Here is a 25,760-nt window from a genome sequence, read left to right as displayed (position 1 = left end):
TTACTAGTTATAAAAATAAAATATGAACAATTTCAAATGGCAAAGCTCATGAAAATGTGCAATTTTGTTGTACATTTTAGCAATCCTGTGAACCGAATTAATTATTTTATTAATAGAATGCCAAAGATAATATTAGCTATTTTTCTGTTGCACACTGTGCTAAATGGTTACCTTAATATTAAAACGATCGTTAGCGAAAAACCTCCTTTCCTGTCACAAAATGATTTTCAAATATATTGGTGTAGCTTTTAAAACTTATTGAAGAAATCTTCCTATAGCTCGTGATAAGGAATGTCATATCTAACCATACTCAATTTACGTATGAGTTTGAGTGTTTTTATGCATCTCTTTGCGATATCTTTGCAATTATGTATTTTTCTTACGAATTATTTTAAGTAAATATATTTTTTTAATGAATAGATTGGATTTTAATGGTTCCGCTGATCTTTTTAAATTGAGATCTTATCATGTTTTCACATGTTTTCTTAAAATAAAAACGAAGTATCACTTTGTAGTGAGTAGTTGGAAGGTTTTGGATATTCATAATTTTTCATCGGCTTCCCGTTTGTTAACGTTTGTATCGATCGAGGTATATAAAATTTTTACTAAATTTCATTATTTTTAAAAGACTTTGAAAGTTTTGTAAACCTGCTTTTTACATTAAAAAAGCATAAGTCTTTTTAAGAATTATTTTTTATTTATTTTGTTTCCGTTGTTTTTTCTGAGCGGAATGTTTCGCCCCGAGTAATCATCTTAAGATAAAAAAAAATAAGAAAATATTTATTTTTTGAAAGGTTTATAATGAGTTTCAACTGCATCCACGTAACGTCCTCTTAATACAACACTGTTGATAAAGTGGTGACATATTTTTCAAATTTTGAAATGAATTTGCTTAGAAGTGTAAATTTGTCTCAAAAATTTTTCAGAAATTATTAGCGCATTAACTTATATTAAGTAACTTGTAACTTATTACGTAAATTTTAGTGCTTGTTGAATGAAGTACAAAGAAAAATGTTAGGAAAAAAGTGACTCATGCAAAGGTTTATTAAAGAAAAAAAATTTGAATCTAATACAAAAAAAAATTTTAAATCCTTGAGCAATTTTTCTGAACAAATATTACAGATCATTTGGAAAATTGTCAAATTTTGAGCAATTTTTTTAAAAAAAAAAAGTTAGTTTTACTGTTACTTTTCTCTTTACTTTAACGACACTTTTTTAATTAAAAAAAATTACTCTTTTGAAACAGTTTTATGAAACTAAATATTCTTTGAATGTATCAGTACATGATTAGTCGTCTCAAAACTTGAAGAAATGGAGTAAAAAGTTGACGGAAATGTGATATCAAATCTCTAAAAGAAACTAAGAAATCCCTGTAACCTTTCTATTAATTAAAATTATCAAGAAGTCATTTCATTAAAAAACTGATAATTTACTTAAACCTAAATTATCTGAATCTTGTGAAAAAAATCAAACATTTCTACAACCATGAACTACCAGAGAAGTAATAAGTTAGTGATTCCATGTAATCTGCAACCAAATTTGTTGATGTTATCAATAATTATAAATGCATTGTTTCAAAATATAACTAAATTTGCTGTTCCCAAAATGTTATTTCTTAATTTGATGTTTAAAATTGAACAAGATTCGTAGCTATCCGTGTGCATAACACACAAATTAAGAATTTCTTAGCCCTTGCTTGTTTTATAAATGCTTGAAATTCACCTTAATATTCCAGATATGTGGGAAAAGCAATTTATTTTAGAGATTTCATATATTTTTTTTATTTTACAAAAAATACTTTTTTATTTTATTTAAGATTTTCTTTACTTCACGAAAAAAAAATTTGGTGTTATCAATCTTTAATGAAGTTTGATACAAGGGATTTCTGTTATTAAATAGAAATTAATAGAAATCTTTTCCAGCAAGATAACGTTAGTAAAGCGCCGTAATGAAAAGTTTTGACAGTGTAAGGTGGATTAACAAAAAGCGAAAACATTTTCTGCCAGTTTCTAATCGATCGCAGCAGTCTTTTTAAAAACGTCTGTTCTCAGTTGCACCAATCATCTATGATCAAAGTCTTTGTCGGGAAACGTTTTATTATACACGATCAGTAAGACTTTTATTTCGATATGTGTTTTAAACTTAGTAGCTTTCTTAATTATAAGAAAAAGTTATAGAACGGCAATACGCAGTTTAAAATGGCAAATCTTTGTAAATTTGAGTTTTGCTTCATAGTTTGAAAATATTTTATACCTCTAAAACATCTCAAATACCCCCCTTTTTTTAAGGAAAGATACTATTTTAAAAATTTTTCAAAGAAAACGAAGCATCAATTTGTAGTGGGTAAATTTTGGATATTTTTTGATGGCTTCTCGTTCGTGAACGTGTGCATCGATCGAGGTATAAGGAAAATTTTTAAAAAATGTGATTATTTTTACAAGACTTTGAAAGTTTTGTAAATCTGCTTTTTGCTTTAAAAAGCAAACTCTTTTAAGAATTTTCATTTTAATTCAGATGCTTTATATGAATCTTCGCCCCGAGTAATTCTTTTCAGATAAAAAATAAATAGAAAATATTTATTTTTTGTTAGGGTTAGATCGGGTTTCAAATGTATCCTCATAACGTCCTCTTAATACAATTTATGATACAGTTCATTATAGCAATACCGACAAAGCATGCCAGCATTGCCGACATGTGTGTCAAAATTCTATTTCAAAAATTTAAGAGCTTTTATTATCACTCAATATTTAGAACTCGAGTTTCATTTCTTGTTTGTTTCATATATAAAAATGTTACAAAAGTAAAAACACCGATGCAAAGATTTATTATAATCTAAATGATTTTTTTTCCTTCAATTTTTTCTTTAAATAGTTTTAAGCATATTGCATTTTCTTAAAAATTACAAAGGCGTAGTTTATGTTTATAGATAAATAAACTGTTCTTTTATAAACTTTTAATAATATTTATCTTTTGCTAGCTCTAAACTTTTTTAACTTTAATTTTTTACCCAAATAAAAATTAATGAATTTCTTGTTTTAACGATGAGTTGTTTTGCATGTTTAAAAGCTTTTTTTGATTATTTTTAAATTCAGAATGATCTTTATTTAATTTACTTAAAAATTTCTCTAGAAAATTCATTTTTTCAAAGTAACTTTTTCATTTCTAAGATTAGACCTTAGCTTTATGAGCTTAACGAATTATTATTATGAAACAATGCCTGAACTTAAAAAAATATATCAAGCTTTAAAATCGTGGTTATTTGTGTTTCAAATGTATTTGTTTATACTGCTTATTAGTAATTTTTTGATCTCTAAAACTTTTTTCTTTATGATGTTATTTTTAAAAGCTAATTTTATTTACAAGTGTATATTTGAATGTAGTTATAATTATTTTAGTTAAAAGAGCATATATTTTAATTGTATTGTGTATTGTAAGTAAAAGATTACAAAACGTTTTACAAATCTAGATACAATAGGAAATACTTCAAACAGACATTTTCAGAAAAATGATTTTTCCTTCGAATGTCATAATCACCCCCCCCCCCTCACACTGATTAAAAAGTTAAAGACACTGAGTTGGGTCAATAAGCTGGATTTTTTTTAAGAAACAAACTATTTTTACTGTTTTTTAAAACTACTTCATACTCCGATCAAACGTTTGGAATTCCAAGAATAGTGCAAACTATGTTCGTAAACTCGCTGAATGAGAGCTCGAATTTGAGTAGCTTCTTGAACAGTGTGTTAAAAGATATGCAGAATCAACTGGAAATATTGAATCTCTGAGAACTGAATTGACGTAAAAATAAAAGAAAAAGAAATCGAAAATCCAAACGTTCTGGAATATAAACAGCTAGAAAGTAACTTAGTTAAATAAGTTTTAGAGGAAAGATTTGAAAGCTTCAAATATAGCATTCACCATTTTAAACACAACATTTAGACTTTTAATTCGAAAATCGAGAAGTGTTACAAAAACTGTAAGCATGTTATATGGATTGTAATTATTTGACAACTTAAATCTATTAGGCGATCTAAATTGTCAGATATTGTCAGATAAGGCTCAATGATTGCGCTTACAAAAAAGCAGTTTACTCAAATTGTTTAAATTGAGCTTTGAACACTTCAGAGAACACTTTGAACACTTCTCAATTCTTAGGAATAGCTCGAAAATCTGGGCTTGTGATTCGTTTTAAAATAACGAGTGATATCAACAAAAGGTTATGAGGAAGCCTGATACAAACTATCAAAAATCTTATTTCCAAGAAGTTAAACTGATTAGCTTAAACGATCAGTTCATTAGGATTTAAGGAACCATTTTTTAGTAACCAGTTCAAATTTATGCATTTTGGCTCATAAAAAACAAAAATGATGAGACAAGCTTCAATTTCAAGGCTCTAATGATAGTGATCAAACAATCTTACATGCTACGATGTCAAAAAATTGTTGACCAACTTACTTTTGAAGAAAAAAATACAACATTCGCACAGAATTTGCCCTGAAAATTGAAACTTCAATCTCAAATGTCAAGCTATTCTAAACATATGTGCCAGTAACTTGCTCGCAAAAAAAAAAAAAAAAAAAAAAAAAAATTGAAAGCGAAATTATTAGTAAACACAGGTTAAATGAAACAAAATGAAGTAACTGATTATTTGAAGTTTCAGAAGCTTGTATGGCAAAATAATTCTTTCAGCGATATCTACCAGAGCTTAAATTTTCGTTACACATGGATTAAAAAAAAAAAATTTCAGCGAAAATGGTAGGAAAATTCCTTTCTATCTTTTAAAGAAAGTGGATTGGCATTGATTTTAAATAAAAAAGGAGGAGAGTATCTAAAGTGTTGATGTTGCTTTAATCTGCACATAACCAATTTGGAAGAGTACTCAAGCCTTTGACTAGTGAGGACGTGTTTTTTCTCTGATCGGCCAATGCCGTATCACAAAACAGCGCACTGCGGAAAGGTTTTCCCTTCCGGCCGCTCTCAAGTACTGCCATTTGATGAGTCATCGTTAGATGATATACTTACTAACTGCGGGATTCCCCCGCAATATAATTCTCCCGGAAACTTAGAGAAGTCTGAAACTGAAGCCTTCTACCTACAGTTTCCCTTAGAGGAACTGTACAAAATTGATGACTCTTTCCGATATTTCTTCAGAAAGTATCCTACTTTTGATAGATCTCATCGACGTTACATCACTCAAAGGAGTGAAATTGCCCACTACATCATGTACAGATTAAGCAGGCAGAAACAGGAGGAAATGGAATTAGCAAAGAAAGAAGACCCAGTTCCCGCTCCAGTTCCCATAGCTCAAACAACTGAGAAATTGGTCACAACCAATGCTACTGAACCTGACCAATACTTGGAACCCTGTGAGGAGCCTTCGGCCTCTGAGACAAAACCCCAGACTGAAAATCCTAAGGAACCACCTATCAAAAAGAGAAAGAGGAATAATAAGAAGAACTCAACTAATGTAGACTCAACAAAGCATACTAACTGTTCCTCTGACCCTCTAAATTCGCCAGTGAAACCGACTCCAGTCCCGATGGAAACTCCGGAGGAGAGCACAGAAAAAGTCCCAGAGCCATCCACAAATGTTCATAAAGCTCAACCTCCCAAGAACCTAAAAGTTCTCATCCGAGGGCTTCCTTTGTACGGACTTTAGTACGGACAATATTTCCCTTGAATTAGGGAAACAGAATTTAGAAATACTGAAAGTTGTTCAGTTCAAAAAGAAAGTGGGCGGGGCCTATAGGCCATTCCCACTGTTCCTCATCATCGTACCAGAGATCGAGAACTACATGAAGATCTACCATATCGAATTCATTAAGGACTTTCCGATTTGTGTAGAGAAATTTCATGGCGGCCGGGGGCCGATACAGTGTTTTAGATGTCACGGCTTCGGACACTCTCAGCGTACCTGCCCTTCCGATACAAGATGTATGAAGTGTGCCGGAGAAAACTACTCATTCCAGTGCAAAAGAAAGCAAGCACACACCTCCTACCTGCTGCAATTGCAGTAAGGATCATACCTCGAATTTCTCTGGGTGCGAGGTCAGGCCCCAGGAGAAAAAGATTCAACAACAAAGCCTCAACTACAGCTACCTCAGCTCATCGTTTGGTTACTCTAATGAAAGAGTTACAAGAACTTTTGAGAAATCAGGTGGCACTCAGCCTTCTTCAGACACTTCTTCAGGGGAATACCCCATCCCAATGATGATTTTCTTCAGTGCAACGCAGGTCCAACATCTGCAATGAACTTATATTGTGTAGATATCTTACAAATATCTTGTGAACTTGGGACATTATAATTTAGGACTTACTAGATTCGATGAATAGGCTAGAAGCTCTTCGTGCTTAATGCCGAGATAACACATATTTCCTGCATTCCATCATGGAACAGATGCCCATGGAATGGGATGATGGTTTTATCTGCCTAATCTACAAAAAGGGAGATTTGATGGATTGTAAAAGTTGTAGGGGGATCACCTTCTTGAATACAGCATACAAGATTTTCTCCAATGTATTATATAAAAAACTTTTACCACACGTGGAGAAGGTGGTTGGAAGTTAACAGTGTGGTTTAGAGAAAAATCTAAAACCGATTTAATACAAGTTTTAAGACAAATTATTGAGAAGACAAACGAATTTAACATTGAGACTTTTCCTATTTTTATTGACTTTAAGGCAGCATACGACAGTATCAAGAGAAATAAGTTGTATGAAGCAATGGAGTAATTTGGTATTCCCCCTTTTAACTTGACAAAGGCAACACTCAGAAGAGTCAAGTGCAGAGGTGAGTTGCAAAATTAACTCTCCGAGCTCTTCTACACTGATGGTGGTCTGAGGCAGGGGCATACACTTGCCTACCTTTTATTTAATATGGCACTTGAAAAAGTAAATCAGAGCATCTGAAATCAATGTAAAAGGCAGTATCTTTCAAAGATCTACTCAAATTCTTGCTTATGCAGATGATCTTGATATTATAGGAAGATCTAGACAATCAGTAGTGGAAAACTCCAAAGCTCTTGAAGTAGCAGCTAGTGAAATGGGACTACTAATCATTAATGCTGACAGAACTAAACACATGGATATAAACAGAGGGCTCACTAAGGCAACGAATGCCCTTTCATGTGAATGATTATGACTTTGAAGCTGTTGATGAATTTAAATATCTTGGGACTACTGTTACCTGCAAAAATGTCACAAATACTGAACTCAATAGCCGTTTAGCAATGGCAAACAAGTGCTACTTTGGTTTAAAACGCCAACTAAAAAGTGAATTTCTAAAAAGACAAAAATTAACATATACAAAACACTCTTACGGCCTGTGATCCTATATGGTAGTGAGTGCTGGACTCTTAATAAAAAAGAGAACAAATTGCTGATATTTGAGAGAGGGATACTAAGAAGAATATTTGGTGCAGTCTATGAGAATAACAAATGGTGCACCCTTTACAATCATGAGTTATATAAAAAGTATATGCAACCAGGCATAGTTCATGTTATTCAGGCCAATCGTATTCGATTTCTGGGACACCTTTATAGGTCTGAAGACCAAAACCCTGCAAAAAAGTTAAAAAAACTTTTTTAACCATATTTACCAACCTTTTTTTAACCTGGTTTAAAAAACTGAAACTGTGCATACTGTGCACAAAATGTGCGACGAACCTTTCGATTGTCTGATAAAAGCAGCTTTGACACGACTAACATAACTTTAGTTTTGCTTCTCTAACTACGCTAAATAATAGTATACACAGTCGAATAACAGAAACAAGGAAATGGGGGTGATTAAAAATAAACAAACTTACTCAAGAAAGATGTTTTAGTTTATTTATTATGTTCCTATTTGTTTTAAAAGCTTGTGATTATTTGCTAATTTTTCTTGAATCGTTTTTATGTAAGTAAAATGAAAACTTTGTTAAACTTGCTGTTTTTATGGAGGCTTGTTCTAAAAGTGTTTTATCGTTCATTGTTAATTTACATGCATACTTCATCTATAGTATTTTAATTTTGATAAGTAATATATAAACATTATTCTTTTATCTGCAAAATAACTTTATTTTTAAAAATTAATTATATTGATAGATAAACATTTTAAGAAATGTATAGCTCAATTTTTTCATTTAGTCTTAGTTTAAAATCTGCAGTCAGTTAGATCATTATATATCTTAAATGTTTTATAGTTTTAATCAATTTAAACAAAAGAAAATCCATTTGCCCTAATCGCAACAAAAAAAAAAGATGGGGCACAAAGTTTTTTATATTCCAAATTATTATTTTTTTTTTATTTCATTAAATGTGAATTTTTAAAAAAAAGTTTTTTCGGACTAAATGGATTTTCTGCAGTGTTTTGAAAGATTTTATATTTGTTTAATTAATTTATTTATAGCTAATTCTTGCCATCAAGAAAATCCTTTTTTCTCCCCATCGTAACAAATTAAAAAGATGGGGTATAAAACTTTTTATTCCAAATTTTTAATTTTTTTTATTTCTTTAAATGTGATCTTTTTTTTTTTTTTCGAAAAATTGTTTTTGGTTAGAATGGATTTTCTTGGGCTTTTAAAAGTTATTTGATTTAATTCATTTGTTTATTCATGTTTATATACTTATTTAATTCATTTATTTATTGTGCTAATTCATTTATTTATAATTCTTGTCATTAAGAAAACCTATTTCCCCCCTCCATCGTAAAAAGGGGGTATAAAATTTTTTATTCCATGTTACTATTTCCTTAAATGTGAATTTTTTTTTTTTTTGAAAAAAATTTTTTTCCTTTGAAATACACTCAATTTTTTTTAAAAGTGATCTATTAACCAATTACTTAAAAAATCCAATTCGACATTATATATAACATACATCCAACCAATTTAAGCCTCCATGAAACACTTGCAAATCCAATGTTTACTTGATTGTAATCTTTTGAACCTATGTATTATGTAAACAATCTAACAGTTTGCTTAAAAAAAAAAAAAAAAAAAAAAAAAAAAAAAAAAAAAAAAAAGTAAGAAATATTAAAAAAAAAATATTTTAAAAAATATAAAGTAAAAAAAAATAGAAAAATTTAAAAAATACATAAAAAAAAGAAAATACAGAGAAAAGAAAAAAAAAGAAGAAAAAAAAAAGGAGAAAAAAGAAAAAATATAATATTAAAAATATGGAAAAAAAAAATGAAAATATAAAAAAAAATTAAAGAAAGCAAACTGTGGTAATAGTATTTTATATAATATTTCTGTGTAAATGTATGCTTTATGTTTTGAATAATATGTACTTAAAATTGTTTGTACTATTTATCTAGAAAAGTTAACAAATTAATATTATGTATGCTTTTTTGTTTTTAGTGTTCTATTTATTGAAAAATTGTTCTCATCATTTTATTTATCTATAAACATAGACAATTTTTTCTAATTACATTAATGTCATTCGTTACATTTAAAGTTTCTATTTTTCAATATCTTTCTTTTTTTTTTTGTTTAATTATAGGCTATTTGTAAAATATAATAATTTTTTAAAAACTTTTTTAACTGAATCATTTTGTTAAATTAAAGAAAGTTAAATCTTTGCATCAGTGCTTCATACTTTTTCATGCATTACTTTTTTATCACATGAGTGAGTGATATTATATTTTAATTTCGGAATTGTTGAAAACCTCCAGTAAAAAGTTATATTTTTACGAATTAAATTTTAAATACAGAGTAGAGTTTGTAAGAATAAATTTAAATCATTCGAAGAAAACAAATTTTTTTTCAATTTTTGAGTATCTTTAAAGTAATAGATTCGAATCAATTAATAGAATCCTCAAAAACATTGAATCAAACCAAAGACTCGTGAATATTTCTATTCGGAGCTTCGACTCAATATTTAACTATAATTGGCAGCATCATAAGTTGATATTTAAAGGACGTTTTTACAAAGTTGAACCTGTTATTTTCTTGTCTTAAATATTTACTATGAAATCAATAAAATTCTTTATGAAACAGGGCGAAGCTACCTCTCGTTGCAACTATCGTTCTAACGACTTGAAGCCAGTCAAAGAATTATCAAATCCCTCCAAGTGTAAAGTTTATTAAAATAACTATGTAACTTCAATTTGTTGAGCTGAACTTAAATGAAATTTTGAACTATTTCTATTGAAATTTTTTAACTGAAAGAATCATTTACTAAAAATTTTCAAATTTTTGTTTCGATTTTTATGTGTGCAAAGTTTTTATAATATTAAAAAAATGCATTAAGTGCATTAAAATTTTTTAATTACATTTTTATTTCTTTCTGTCTAAAAATTAAGGTTTAAAAATAAATAAAAGGTTAAAAAAACAGTACGATGATTAAAATACACATTGATTATTTAGCCCTATTTAGTTATGGAAGTCATAAAAGTTTTGAATCATTTTTAGAAGAATTTTTTAATTGTATTTGTAATGGGCTTTAATCAAATTAAAAGTTCAACCTTTAAATTTACGCTTTGTGATAAATCCGTCCTACAATTTCACCTATTGAATATTGAATATATTCAATACTTTTTACCTATTGAATATTTAAAATTTCTGTCTTCGCAGAAAAATTTCCTCACCGATGCAAAGCAATTTGTACAAGGTATGGCAGAAAATGTTTTGTCGCTTTCTGTATATCAGCCGCAACTGTGATTTTTTGCAAACTGAAGAGCAGTAAATTGCTATAAATATATAACTTGACATATTCTATGTCAGTTATTATGAAGTCAACAAAGGAGACTAGGGTATTTACGAAGTTAAATAGCTAGCTACATTTACCACTGTCTTCGATGGAGATAGTTTAATAAAAAAACCTTTTGCTGTTAGCGTGAGAATTATGGAACTGTAAAATAATGATCCATATATCCTCTGGGGAAATTTTATTCTTGCCCTGTGTGGGTTAAGATAAGAAATATAAGGAAATACTGCTATGGAATCGGCATTTAGATTCTATTAACGGATCAAAATATGTAGCAGCGTTTTCTTATTATTACTAAAATATCAATTAAAAGAAACAAAGTGTCATGAATGAATTTCAAGCATATATAAATAAGTTCATTTATTAAAAATTGAATTTACGGAGCTGTTAATAATTTCAATTTCTGATGAATGTTCAGTCTTAATATTTATTAATATTGTCTGTAAATATTTATGTTAACTTCAGTAATTAATTTTAATATGTAATTAGATTTTTTTAATCTTATTATAAAACTTTCTTTTTTTCAAAAAATATGTTTAATTACTTTACCATGAACGATATTTTATAAGCATTTTTTAAAAAAATTCAAACTTTAAAACACATTTTTTCCAGATTTTAACTTTTTTCTGTACATTGTCAGGCTTAAAAGCACGTCTTAATGCTTCAAATTTAAGAAAAAATTTATTTGGTTACATTGGTTGTCCGATCACTAAACATATTTTCTTAGATATATTATTTTAAAAAGCTAACTTTTTTGTAACTGTATATTTGAGAATGGAAATATTTTCTGAATTGAAAATAATATGTAAAATATCATTGTATTTTAAGTGTTATGATTAAAAATAGTCTTACTGATTGTTATTGTAAACCACAACCTATATTTTTTCCTTTCTATGAACTTTTTTGAAAAACAAAATTGTTTAAACTTATCAGGATCACCCCCTTGTAAATATGCCATTTTTTAAAATTAATAGCAGTTTACCTGGGTCATTAAGTTATGGATATTAAATAAAAATGCAACTTTGTACATAAGATGTCAGCCTACGATCCGTATGACGAGGAATTATTAGGAGAACTAAAATCCAGTCATGAGTGATAATCAAAAATGTAATAAATTATAAATAGTGCGACTTCAAAATATCTCAAGAATTTGGGAAGGGAGCATGAAATTGAGTAACTTCTTGAAAAAGATGATCTCAAGGTCAAACATGTCTGAACAGGAAATTCTGAAATGCAAGATCAAAAGCAGGTTGCAAATAAAATAAAAAAAAGAAACAAAAATTCTAATTGTCAGGAAATGTTACAATTTGAAAGAAGTTTAGTTAAACAAGATGAAACGAAAATATTTAAGTTTCAAAGATATCATTCCTAATACAGAATATTTACCTGTTGTTTATAAAAATAAATACTATCATATTCCAAAAGATTAGGATGATGCCGATTACAAATTAGCGGAAAACTGATGAGGAATAAAGAATTGAACTGATCTGCTTAAAAAACTGGTTTCTGAGAACTTTACAGACTATGTTGCTGCCAACTAGCAAATGTTTACAGTTTCTAGTGTTTTTCTGATAAAATACAAAGTTGTTTGGATAAACTGCAAATTCAAGTCTCGAATGATAAATTCAAAAAGGTAGATGAATCTTGCAAAAATTAACCAAAAGAATATGTCAAAATATTTTTGAAGACCAACTTATTTTCGATGAGTGGAAAATACAACGTTTTTACGGAATATGCCCTAAAAAGTACTGGGAATTTCACCATTGATGATAAGTAATTTAAATAGAGTTTCTAAGGCAGAAAACAATTACCAAAATGAAGTTTTGACAACTAAGACATTAGAATTTCCAGTTTAAATTTGAAGGAAACAAAATGAAGTGATTGATGATCAGAAGATAGAAAAGGCTGAGTGGTAAAAAATTTCTTAAAGAAAAAAAAAAAAAAAAAAACATTAAAAGAAAACTTTACTTCTAAACAAACTGGTCGACTCCAAACAAACTCCAAACGAATTAGTCGAACCGAAGTTTCAGAGTTATGCATAAAGAAGTAAACGATTTTGATGCCACAAAAAAAAAAAAAAAAAAAAAAAAAAAAAAAAAAAAAAAAACGAAGATATTTTTGCTAAATGATTTTTGTGCAAGAAAACTTGAAAAAAGTTTTTGTGCCATCCTTTGGTGTGCTGTGAATAAAAAAAGAATTATAGACGACGTTTTGATTTTTCCCATTTTATTAGCTTTTGAACTTTATCAAAAAGATATCCTATCTTTAAAAATGATGCAACTAAGAATCAGCTAAGAAAATTAATTTTTTACTTTAATTATAGGGAAGATAGAAATGCTCAAAATAGATTAAAGTAGAATCCACACGTAATACTGCATGAGAGCGAACAAAGAATTTTACAATATATTTTTAATGGAAAAAAAATAATATCAAGAATTTATTTCTCCTTTTTATTAATGATAAAGACTGAAATAGACTTGTTACTCATAAGATCAGAACAATCCCATGAAAGTTGTTATCCATGTGGACTGATAGACATGAACATTCCTTGCCTTTTTAGTGGTCTGTTAAATATTTCAAATTTGATATATACATCTTAGCAAAGTGCTACGCAGTTCTACACATATTACACTATCCCAACAAGTATATGGACAGTTAATTGTTCTATAAGACAATAAATGCCAAAAATTCATTCTTCTTTTGATCAATAATAAAGACTAAAATAGATACATTGTGGGAAAGATGCAGTATTAAATGAAACTATGAAAATCGCCTACCTGTTCTATGATTGAATTTTGTATCATCCATTATCATTTTGCAATTTTTATAGCTATATATTCACAATAACTATATAAACTATTATTTGAAATTCCTATAAAAAATTATCATTTTTGCTAAAAATTATTCCTATTTTGTGAAATATTTCCCCCCTTACATGTCTGATGATAAAGAATCCCTTCTAAAACGATTTGGAAACAGATAAAAGAGGACAATTAGTGGAACTTTTACTGAGTCTGACCATTCAGATATTACCTCGCTTCTGCTTTGAACCAGGATCTAAATAGTGTGACATCTCCCCGTGCATAGTAGTGTGACGTCTCCCCGTGCATAGTAGTGTGACATCACCCCGTGTAGCACAATGAGACAGTTCCCAGTGTGACATAGTGAGAAAAATCTCCCAGTGACATTTGTTCTACTCTTGCGCAGAAATTCTGTTCAGGACTTACTTGCATGAGTTCTCGACATTATTGTTCGATATTGCAACAATCAACATTACTTGAGCTCCATCAAGTGGTGGTGTTGATATTTACTCTGCAGGATAGACATTTTGGTGAAACAACAGATGTTCTCTATTGCTTGGTAAAAAGAGTTTTGATCTCGCACAACGTTGTCACATAATAGTGTCGATTCAAAGAGTGCTAATTTCAATGACATTCATGCCTATAAACAGAGTCTAAATAAAATGGGGGTGACTGAAAAAATAAGTTTTTTGATAATCTTAATAAACAAATATCAATGTCTAAGTTCAGTTATATTCTTTTAAGTTTAAAATGTATTTTCCTCTATTTTTCTTGAAGTGCTTGCAATGTAAATATAATCAATGTCAAAAATTTGCCATTTTATGGAGGTGTATCTTACACATTTCGAATATTTTTATAGTAAATTACTTGAAAATATATCATAAACATACAATAGGTTTCAGTGTTTTAAATAAATGAAATTCCATGCAAAATAGTTGGACATGAAACTTTCTTAAATTCCAAATTTTATCTTCTTCATTACTGCAAATGTGTATTTATGAGTAAAATAATGACGGATTCAGCTGATTTTTCCAGAAATTTGCATCAATAATGAATTATTAATTTGCTGTTATTTATCCCAATATCTTAAGTATTTTTATCATTATATGTCATTAATTTCAAATGTAGTCAATTACGTCAACTTAAATTTGTCATGTTTTCAAATAAGAGTTCCATTACACCAAAAATATGGTTTCCGCATTAAGTTTAAGTTCCAAATTATTATTTTTTTTTTATATTTTGAAATGTGAAATTTAAAAATAAAAATTTTATAACTGATTTAACTTATTTTTCATTAATTTTGAAAACTTTATTTTATTGTTAGAGAAAGATTGTTTTCAAATCATAATTGTTGTTTTTTTTTGTTTCCTATTGAAAATGAGTTTTCTGTGTTAAAAAATTTTCTTTAGTTAAAACATGCTCATTGTTTCAATGGTTTGTAGAAAAATCGTATGAAAAGTTCGTTTATAGTATTAAAAGCAGGTTTACATATTTTAAGCTATCTATACAACCTCCATAAAAAATTCGCAAATTCATTTTTAATTTATGTAATGCTTACCAGATTGAAATTTATTGTACTAAAGTATAATATAAACAACCGCACGGTTTGCTTAAAAAAATCCAAAAAAATATACAGAAAAAAATGAAAAAGAAAAAAAATATATGTATTAAAAGAAGAAAAAAAGAAAAAAAAATGTAAAAAAAATATATAAAAAAAAAGAATAAAAAAAAGTGTAAAAAAAAAAATTACAAATAAAAATACAAAGAAAAAAAAATGTAAAAAAAAAATATATAAAAAAAAATGAAAAAAATGTTTAAAAAAAAAATACAAATGAAAATATAAAGAAAAAAAAAGAAAAATATATATAAAAAAAAAATGAAAAAAAATTATAAAAAAAAGCAAACTGTGGGGATATTTTATATATCATTATTTTATATATTTATCTTTTAATTTGTATGCAAACTTTTTTTTGTATTATTCTACTGATAAAGTGAACAAATTAATATTTTGTATGCTTTTTTTTAATTGTTGTGGTTTGTGTATTAAATTGCTCTTACTATTTTATTTATTAATAAATATTGACAATTTTCCATAATTATAGTAATTTCATCTATTACTTCAAGAATTAAACAGTGAGTTACATTAAAAATTTTTATTTCTTGAAACCTTTTCGAAATTTTCTTGACCTAATTATAGGTTAATTGTGAAATCAATGAATTGCCTTGAACTCTTTGAATTGAAAAAATTTTTATTATTATGCATTAAAAATTTTTGTACAAGTGTTTTACACTTTTTCCCCACTATTCATTATAAAATGGGTGAGATACATTGTTTTAAGCTCAGAAATGATGAAAACCTTCAGCGCAAGAATTAAATTTTAAATGATTAACGAAATTAAGTACTCCGAACCAAAAAATTTATTTTCAATTTTGGAATATCTTTAAGCTAATAAATTTGAATCGATTAATGGAATCCTCAAAAACATTGAATCAAATGAACGATTCATCAACTGTTTCTATTCAGATCATCAACTTAATGTTTCATTCTAATCAGCAGTGCTATAAAATATTAAGAGGACGTTCTTCAAAAGTTGAACCTGTTATTTTAAATATTTACAATGAAATAAATAATAAATAACAAATAATAAATGATAATGAAATAAATAATAATTATTTTTAAAAGAGGGTGAAGCCATACCTCTCGTTTTACTTATCGTTCGACTTACTGGAAGCCAAAAATTATGAAATTAAGAGTATTTTTAAAAGCAGAGCGAAGCGTAATCTTTCGTTTTGAAATGTTCGTTCCATTCACAGAAAAATTAATAAGATTTTGCGCACACTTTCTATGTCCTTAAAACATAATTCATAAGCGCAAACTTTTTTTAAAAATTATTTTGAAGTTTTTGTTTAGTTCTTTTTTTTTAAGCTTTTTTTTTCATTGTGGAGATATTTATATTCATGCTTATATGATCGTATGTAAATGAATGGCAAGCTTTATCACGATACCCTCTTACATGAATGCCAGATGTTCTTAGAGTAAATAAATAATAATAACTTAATTACTCTTTCAAGATTTCAATTAACAATCGTGTTTTATTTTTATTGCAACATTTCATCTAAGACACCAATTTACTAAAAAAAGTCCAAATTTAATTTTTTTTTTAGAAAATTTGTATGTGCGAAACTTTTATGATATGCAACAAAAACCTGAATATTGTACAAATATTTTAATTAAAATTATAATTTTTTGTCATAGAAGATAAAATAATGCAGAAATCAACAGTTAAAAACGGAAATAAAATGTTGATTAAAGAACACAGTAATTGCTAAGCCATAAACAAAAATATACTAACTTGAAAGATTTTTTTTAAATTCAGCAAATTTTTGGTATTGTGCATGTCTAATCAAATTAATAAAGTCAACATTCATAAATGTTTCAATAGTTTTTCTGTCATAGCAAAGAAATTTCTTCTACTTTTATGCAATGTTATTTGTACGAGACATTGGCAGAAAATGTTTCGTCTCTTTCTGTTTATCAGCCAATGTTGTATCAGTCATTGAAAAAATTATTTTTTTGCATCTAAAGTGCAGGAAATTATAATAAAAAATAATTTTTATTACACAAAAAAGTTGCGATAATCACCTTGAGTAAGTTAATATTTATTAGCAGTTATTATGTACCTTTGTTATTTTTTAAGAAATAATTTTCTTCTTTAATTGATGTTTATCACTTTCTGTAAAAGGCCAATAGACTTGTTAATCTACAACATTTAGACGACCAGCTTATTTTAGTTTAGGTTTCTTTGAATTGAAATGGGCATTTTTAAGGGAAATAGAACAAATAATTAGCTGTATATACAAGTGGCGTCGATGAATATTCTTTTAGAGAAACCTTTCACTCTTTGCGTGAGAGTACTTTTAAAATAATGATCCATTTAACTAAGAGGGAAATTTTATACCTGTCCTGTATTCCGTGTGGGGCAGGATAAGGAATCTTAACTATAGAATCAGGATTTTGTATTGCGATTCTATTAATGTATAGAGATATCTAAGGTATTTTTTTATCACTACCAAATTATTAATTAAGAGGACATAATTTTTATTGACGTATTTCATGCATACTAGTATATATTATTATTTTTTTAATTTTAAAAGTTTATTTCAATTTGTGATGAACAGGAAGTATTAAAAGAAGTGTACGCTAATAGTTTCTCTAATGTGCTTTCAAATTAATTCAGTAACACGGACAAATTTACAAAAATGGGTGAAACGTTTGCATTCTAAAACTAAGCTTTTTGTTTTACTTTATTTATGAAATGCTTTTAGTATTATTGAGAAAGACTTTTTCATGACTCTAGCGAAGAAAAATATGTTCAATGTAAATAAAAAATGATGTTCGCAATGTTACAAAAAGTATTTCAACTATGATATTTTCATAAAACTATTATAATTTTTTTTTAATTTTTAGAGGTCTTGAGTCAGTCATGAGCTTTCAGAAACAAAATATAAAAGAAATCATGTAATTAAATTATTCACTGAACTTTATTACTAAATAATTGTCGAGTAATGTTTAATTTATCTGCAGTAAATGACACTTACCCATAGTTTTATGTTCTTTTTTGAGAAAACTCATTCGGCTTTCCTTTGAAACTACATTTTTAAAACTTGTTAATGACAGTTACTTCTAAATAAAAGATATTTTTATGATTTTTTATTTTCAGTGCAAACTTTAAATCTCAGTTTTTGAAATATTTATTTCGAAAATAATTTTGATCAATGAAATATATTTTCTTAAAATTATGTGGCTGTAATATCAATGCACACAACTATACTGACTCTGCATAAAAAGAATTCACTTCGAAGGAGTGGTTAAGTGCAATGTGTAAAAAAAAAAAATACCAAAGACAGTTTGCTCTCAGTTTGTCGATGAGTATATTACAAATTCATAATTAATGGGTTAACTTATATTTTCCAAATATTTTCAAATGCGTGACTCATCGATTATAAAAGTTACATATCTTAAAGAGTTTCTAAATATAAAGTTTTTCTCCTTTAAACGTACTTCCCTTCTTTGATTTTTAAAAATTGCGGGTCATTTCCAACATGAATCTTTTAACTATTTTCAAGTTAGAAAAACTGCCAGAAAAGAAACAAATATCCTGAATTTTCAATGTTAATGTGCCCAATGAGTTAAATATTTAACTAGTAATTGATTGTCTGTGCAAAACATTGGCAATAATTGCAGCTTAAAAATTTAAATATATAGAGCACAGTTACAGGTTTTGCTTAAATATGTATTATCCCTATTGTTTAGTATTTAACTAGTATATGAACTGCCGTGATGAGCACTCATTTTTTCTTAAACTTCTGCAAATTTGGAAGAGTTTCAAATTGTTGGTCGGTTGATTATTATGTCAAAAAGAAACCAATATATCATTGAAGAGATTTTTTATTTTTTAATTTATTGTGCAAATTTTTTATGCCCTTAATAGTATTCAAATTAGTATCTTTGGAATTTAAATGCTGTAAAAACTCATTGCATTAAAAAAAAAATTAACAAGGAACGAACTCACAATTCTCTCTTAACTTTAGTCTTATAAATCAATTAGTCATGTTGTCAAAAAAAAAAAATATCTTACATATGCCATTTTTTTAAAAGAAATTTCACTACGCTTTTGTTCGTTTATGGTCAACAGTTTAACCACGAAACTGTGAGTTGGCATTTCGTTTCTTTGTAGTTTATCCCTGAGATTAGAGATGAGTTCTCAGGTTTTTGATAGTGACTCCCAGCGTTTCAACAGAAAAAGGCTTTTTTCTGGGCCAGCGAATTTCAATCTCTCTATAACTCGCGGATAGCCAGAAAGTATCGGAAATAATTGATGATAATACCCATGCACGAATGATAATATAACAACCGTTCCTAACGTTAGTGTTTTGAATTATCACATAAAACTACAAACTAAAAATAAAAAACGCAAAAACACACTCTCAACTATGAGAGACAGGGGTGGGTGGGGATAAAGTTCAATCGACGGACGACGACATTATTACCTGTGAATAGCTCATTCTTATAAATATATTTTGCCTTTTGAGCGATAAATGAAAATGCGAAATCCATGAAATTGCCAGTAATATATTTTTATGAAATTAAAAAAAAAATTGATTTTGTGATAAGTATAAAAAATTCTCAATATTATGATAATATGCAAATTGTGTAAATGATGAGGGTTTTATTTTAAAGTAATAAAAATACAGAATCAAAGAAATTGCCAATACGTTTTTTTAACCATTGCATTTTACTCAGTCTGTTTTAGGAAAAAAATATTTATGAAAACATAATTCTCCACTATTTTTTCCTTATTCAGAACTTCATTAAAACACTTATATATCAGTGCTGCATAATATACTTATCCTCAAATTTAATAATAGTTTTTAATTCATTTTGTGGTTGATATTATTCTCTTTGCTGGTGGCGGGATCGAATGATATGCAAATCATTTCTGTGACGGATTCTTCAAAGTTCGTTGATTTTGTTTGAGATTTAGGATGTTTAAGATATTCAATTTAATGAAATCAAACAGTGATGTAAAACAAGTTTGATGCAAAAATAAGAGGGATAAAATAATTTGCAAATTTCATACTTAGTTTGAGTCAAAAATATAAATTTGAATTTATTATTCAATGCATTTTTTTGAAAATTTTCCTCTGTATGAAATAAAAGCCAATTCATTTAAATAAAATAATCTTGGTCCAGCATTTAGTTTATTTTTAACTATTAGTATTTTTTTTAATTCATGGCTAAAACCTTGGTCAATGTCAACTGAATAAACAACAATAGCTAAAACATATAACAGCAGTGTTTGCTGATCGTTTTGACTGTTTAAAAATAAAAAAAGCTATACTTTTTTTAAATTTGATTTTTTGAAAAGCGAACGTTACTATAATTTTTATTCTAAGCTTATTATTGAAATAAAAACAGACAAAGTTAAAAACTTTAAATGGTTGCTCATCTATTTCTTTAAAGTAGATATTTTGTGATTTGCAGTGAAGTGGAATATATTTGATTTTTATATTTTTCAAATTGTTACTGCTTCTTATTAAAGTGGTCTCAAAATATGTTCAAGGAATTATATGATAACGAATTACCTAAAATAAAATTCAATTATACTGAAATGTAGTTAATTATGCAAACTTCAATATTATTTTGATATTCATCTTTACTTTCAGGTCCTGTTGAAAAAAATATGATTTAAAAGGGTACAAAAATTCCATATATGCACTGAAAATCATTCATTAAAATTATATAATATATTGAAATAGCAGTTAAAATGTCAAATTGAGATTTCGATATAATTGATCAATATTTACGAATTTATCATCTTTGCAAAATTTCCTCCACCCTCATAATTGATGATGATTCCAATGATTAGTGAGAAAATAGTTCTTTAAACTAATTCTTTAAAATTCTTTTATTTTTATTACATCAGTTGCTGTATTCTTTGTCATACCTTAGTTTGAAATAAAGCACTTATTCTGCCAGTGATCTAGCTTGGATAAATCCCCAAAATTTAACAGCCACTTTTTAATTTCTTTCCACGATTCATGATTACGTTGTAGATAAAACCAGACGGTAATTCTCGAATCATAGAAACCTTCTATTTCAACTTAAAATAAATTTGCAAATATAAGTTAAATTGTTTCAAAACCTATTTCCTAGTAAACACGATAGCAGAAACAATGCTCCAGGGCTCTGCAGGGCTTTTTCCTTTTTCTTGGGTGAAATAGAACGAAAATAAAACGCCCAGACATTAAATTGTCATGCTAAACATTTTTTATATATACATATTTTTGTTTTAATACTAATTTCTTTTTCATTTGGGCTTAGCGTAAACATCTTTTAGACCAAAATTATTCATTTTTAATTATACAATTTCCATCTTTAAGCTTACCTTTCAATCAAAAATATATAGCTGAAAAGACAGCAAGAATAAATTGTTTCTTATATGCTAAAGTAAAACCAAAGATTTTGATTTTCTAGAAATTTTTGGAGACTTTAATTTTATATCTTGGAAATAAAGCGAAAAAGTAATTTCAGAAAAATGGGAGGCCCTTAAGTACAGCAGATGGAGAGAGGATTACTCCCTTCGTATATGCAAAAAATTTCTGATCCATTATTAGATTATTAGTATTGGAGTAACAAGTATTAGATTCATAAGTAAGATTAATAAATGCAAAAGTATGAATATTTTTTTCAAAATTGTAGACAATTTTAGATTTTAAAATTCATTGACAAATTTAAACATTTTGCATAGCATTTTATTTTTTTTTAAAAATCTAACTTATTTTTGTCAGTTTTTAGAGCGATTTCCTTTAAAAAAATATTCCAAATATATTCTAATTCATATCCCATTTATCATTGCTTAATAAAAGGCATCTGCTTATATATTCTCCAACCTCACACTTATTGACTTTGTTAATATGAATATAGTAAACACCATTTCCATTTTTATTCAATTCAAACGATAGCAATCGACTTTCTCTTCAACAAATATTTTATTTTATAACCGTCGTTGAACAGCCAATTTTGGGTTTACCACTACTAATGTTTCCCTCCGTTGCCTTAAAACTTTGAACCCAATCCAGAATACAAAGAATACAACTCCTTGATCAAGTATTGGGTGAAATGTCCCATCAGGGAAGACATTTTGATAGAAATAACCCGCATTTGCGTTACATGGAGAGGAAAGCCACGAAAAGCTCCAAAGGTTAGTCTGTAGGCAAGGGGTCTCTAACCTATGATCAGTCTACCACTGAGGATATTTTACGTCAGCGCTGTGGTCAGTGCGAGTGGAATTCATATTAACCAGCCATCACTGGGATTTGAACCCGGTTCACCTCATTAGAAGGCGATCTCTCTCCCCTGTTCTACCATGGCTCTTTCAGAAAGTACTGTTATTAATGACATTTTTACCGCGATTATTGCATTGGATATTTGCCTTCTTGTGCAATATAATACAAAAGAGTGCAGCGTGTGGGTTATGGTTGCTTACGTTACCCAAGAGATATAATTTTAAAGCTTAATATTATTCCAGACTTTATGTTCGATACTCAAAAGATGTATTTAATATTTTTTAGTAAGTAAGTAAGAGAGTAAGATTTGTAGTAAGAGAGCTAGATCTAGAAGAGTTTAACCCTTTCACACCAAAGTCTTTTTTTTTTTTTTTTTTTTTTGAAACTCCGGTAAAATAGAGCAAAAATTGAAACCGGGAAAATGTAAGGAAATTCCATAAATTTGAGGAAAATTAGGAAAATTCAGGGGAAAATATTTCATTATTGATTATTGTAGGGATAAACTTTTCTCTCTTATTTATCCCCTTCTCTATCATACAGATATGGTAGTTTCCTATTGCCTTAAATGTATCATGCATGGATATCTAGTTTCCAACTGCGAATTATTTGGAATAGTATTATGTATAGGACGCACCATTGATTGTGCTCGAATAGTGTCCCCCATACATTAAAAGATTGACTAAAGTCTTGAAGTCTGGGCCCGTGTGATAATCAAATTGTGAGTACAAGGAAAATATGTTGTAGATTTGAGATGCAGTGATGAAATTGTATCCAATTATTGCTGCAAAGCAATATCAGGTTAATTTTCACCAAAGAATGAGTCTTTTAGATTGCTTAGATATGATTGGAAAGAATAAATAGACTTCTTAATTACTAAGCTTAGTTTCAATATGTAAGGTTAATATATTCTCAACACTTGCTAAATAAGTTAGACTTGATGCATGCTGATAATCAACTTTTAAATGTTAATTCCTACATTCCTTCATTTGCTTAGCAGTAAAAAGCTTAAGAATTGAAATGAAAAAGTCATTAAGATAAAACAGTTGGCCCATGATCATTAAAAATTAATTTTACTCGTGGAATTAATTTACTTAACCAATGGAAGTGTTTTTGTCTGTTATAAGGGGCAATCAAAATAAGAATGTTTGATAGAGAATTATTGCTTGTTTTGAATGACTAGAAAAAATAAGGAGGGTTTCTAACACGAATTTAAAATGTGCCCCTGAAAAATTCCATTTTTCCAACAATTAATGATGTTATGGATTTCCTCGGTCTTTGCAATGAACCCCAAAAAAAAATATTTAGACATTAAATACAATGTAAATTCCCCTTTTTGTTGTTTTTTCCAGTGTAATTGGATTTAAAATCCATGGTTTGCGAAAGGAAGTAAACAAAAGTAAATCAAAAAGTAAAGACAATTTTGTATTTGTGCATTATTGTGTTATCTGAAGTCACCACATATATGCTATGAGTGAAGTTGGAATATCCATTCATTCAATGGAATGTTGGGGAGGCAAATTTATGGACACACTACTCCATGAATTCATCATTGAGGAACCCTTCGATTTATGGGGCGAAACACTATACCACAGTTTACTCGATGGTGCTTTCATTAAGCAGTGATTTCATATGTATGACTTGCGTCATTCTATTGATTCATGGGCTGTAATCGATATACCTATCACACTCATAGTGTATATGTGAGGACATCAGTGTTTTTTTTTTCTCTCTTTTTTTTCCTTGCAAAAATACGGAATTTAACTTCTTGAGTTACTTTCATATTAATGCGTAATTCAAATTAGGAGGGTGGGTCAAATTTCAAATATATTCCTAAATTTCTTGCATATTTACTTCCTTTTGCCTGTTTCATTCACAATTTTAGGTTTTCCTCCCTTTGCATGTTTTTTTAATTCCTTTTCCTTAAATCTATCGATTTAATTTTCTGGTTATTTTTTTTTTTGTTATACTCCGTGTTATTTCATTCTATGTATATTTTTCTTAAATCTGATTACTTTTTTGTATAATAATTTTTTCTCCCTTACCTTTAACCCATAACTGCTTTTCACCTTTTTGTTCCTAGATTTTGTTTGCTTCTAATAACTAAATTCTACGTGTGCTTTATATACCTACCTATCTTACTTTTTATTTTTTAGGTACTATTTTACAATTTATTATCAATGCAGTGCTTGAAATTTTCTTGAAAATGCATAATTTTGAAATTTGATATTAAGAATAACTTTTGAAAATAAACTGATTGAAAATTTTCAATTAATTTGTTTTTGTGAATTTTAATATTTAAATTTATTTTTTCATTTAAAGTTCTTATAAAATAGTGCCAAAATACAAATTTGAGCTTTGCAGAAGCTTATCGAATTTTGAGCTTTTCGAAAATGTGAGCTTGTGACATTGCACAAGCCACGAGTTGCATTCACAATAATTTTTAACGATATGCAGAATTAACTTGGAATCTCACATAACGATTTATATAGATTTTAATGTATTGTCTATAAATCTTTCGGTCTTTCACAGTAACATATGCATAAGAAACAAACTATTTTCAAAGGAATGAATAACTGCATTTACACATGGAACGAGTCATTCGATTGCTCATTATGAATCCAGTCTAATTTTCTTCCTTTTTCCTCCCTAGAGTCTGCAGGAAACTCTTAACCAAGAAATTTAAAACTAAGAACTCCAGTAAGTACCTGCATTCATGAGTGTAATCGGATTGAATAGTAAGAGGTAAGTTTTAATTAATTGAATAGTTAGAGGTAAGTTTTAATTAATGTAAAAAGATTTTTTACGTGACGATCACAAAATGGTTGTGCATTTTTCTATGTTAAAAGGTAAGATCGTACTGGTAATGTATTTATTTATCTTACGTTTTGTTTAATTAAATGGCCATTTATTATTGGAATGAGTTTAGTTCGGGTCTTATTTTATTGCCCGTCGCGACGGGACCGACGCGTCGGTTATCGTATTTTCATTGCGCCGCTCTCAACATGCGCTCGAGAATCGCCTGCTCTTAAATTATGTGCAAAGAATTTCGTTTTCTATATTATTCAAACTTTTTCATCATGTTTTCTCTTACTTCATTTTCCAATTTTATTCTTTTTTTCGCTTTTCTTTCTCCTAATGACTAGCGGCAAATTTCATTGGTACCATATCATTGTATTTGCGTTTTCCAATTTTATTTTGTTTTCAAATTAGCTTTCCAATGGTTCACTTTGCTTTCCAAATCACTACTATTCATGTGTTCACTGATTTGTTTTCCAGTTTTTTCATCCTTTTTTGTTCTAGCTTGTTTTCTAGTATTTTATTCTAGTATCATCCAGTGTGTGTTCCCATTTTTTTCATCCTTTTTTATTCTATTTTGTTTCTTAGTATTTTATTTTTGGTGTTATAGTTCATCCAATGTGTTTTACAATT

The 25,760-nt window shown here is 28.2% G+C and overlaps 1 protein-coding gene across 6 annotated transcripts in view; it reads left to right on the top strand.

Annotated features, from left to right (window-relative positions):
* Positions 1-25,760, top strand: part of LOC147816154 (uncharacterized) — a 102,142-nt gene that overhangs the window by 35,991 nt on the left and 40,391 nt on the right. For 4 of the 6 annotated variants that reach the window (XM_087158265.1, XM_087158264.1, XM_087158263.1 and 1 more), the window contains exon 1: positions 1,205-25,073. In XM_087158265.1, the coding sequence (XP_087014391.1) occupies positions 4,922-5,656 (735 nt within the window). In that variant the 5' untranslated portion in view covers positions 1,205-4,921 and the 3' untranslated portion in view covers positions 5,657-25,073. Of the gene's footprint in view, positions 1-1,204; positions 25,074-25,760 lie in introns of those variants that run through there. The other 2 variants (XR_015431798.1, XR_015431797.1) reach the window with 1 other exon arrangement.

The sequence above is a fragment of the Parasteatoda tepidariorum genome, chromosome 2, assembly GCF_982258835.1.
Source record: "Parasteatoda tepidariorum strain Cologne lab strain chromosome 2, Ptep-v5.0, whole genome shotgun sequence".
In the NCBI taxonomy this organism is placed as follows: Eukaryota; Metazoa; Arthropoda; class Arachnida; order Araneae; family Theridiidae; genus Parasteatoda; species Parasteatoda tepidariorum.
The sequence above is the reverse complement of the archived record's forward strand: the minus strand, read 5'-3'. Positions and strand labels throughout refer to the sequence as shown.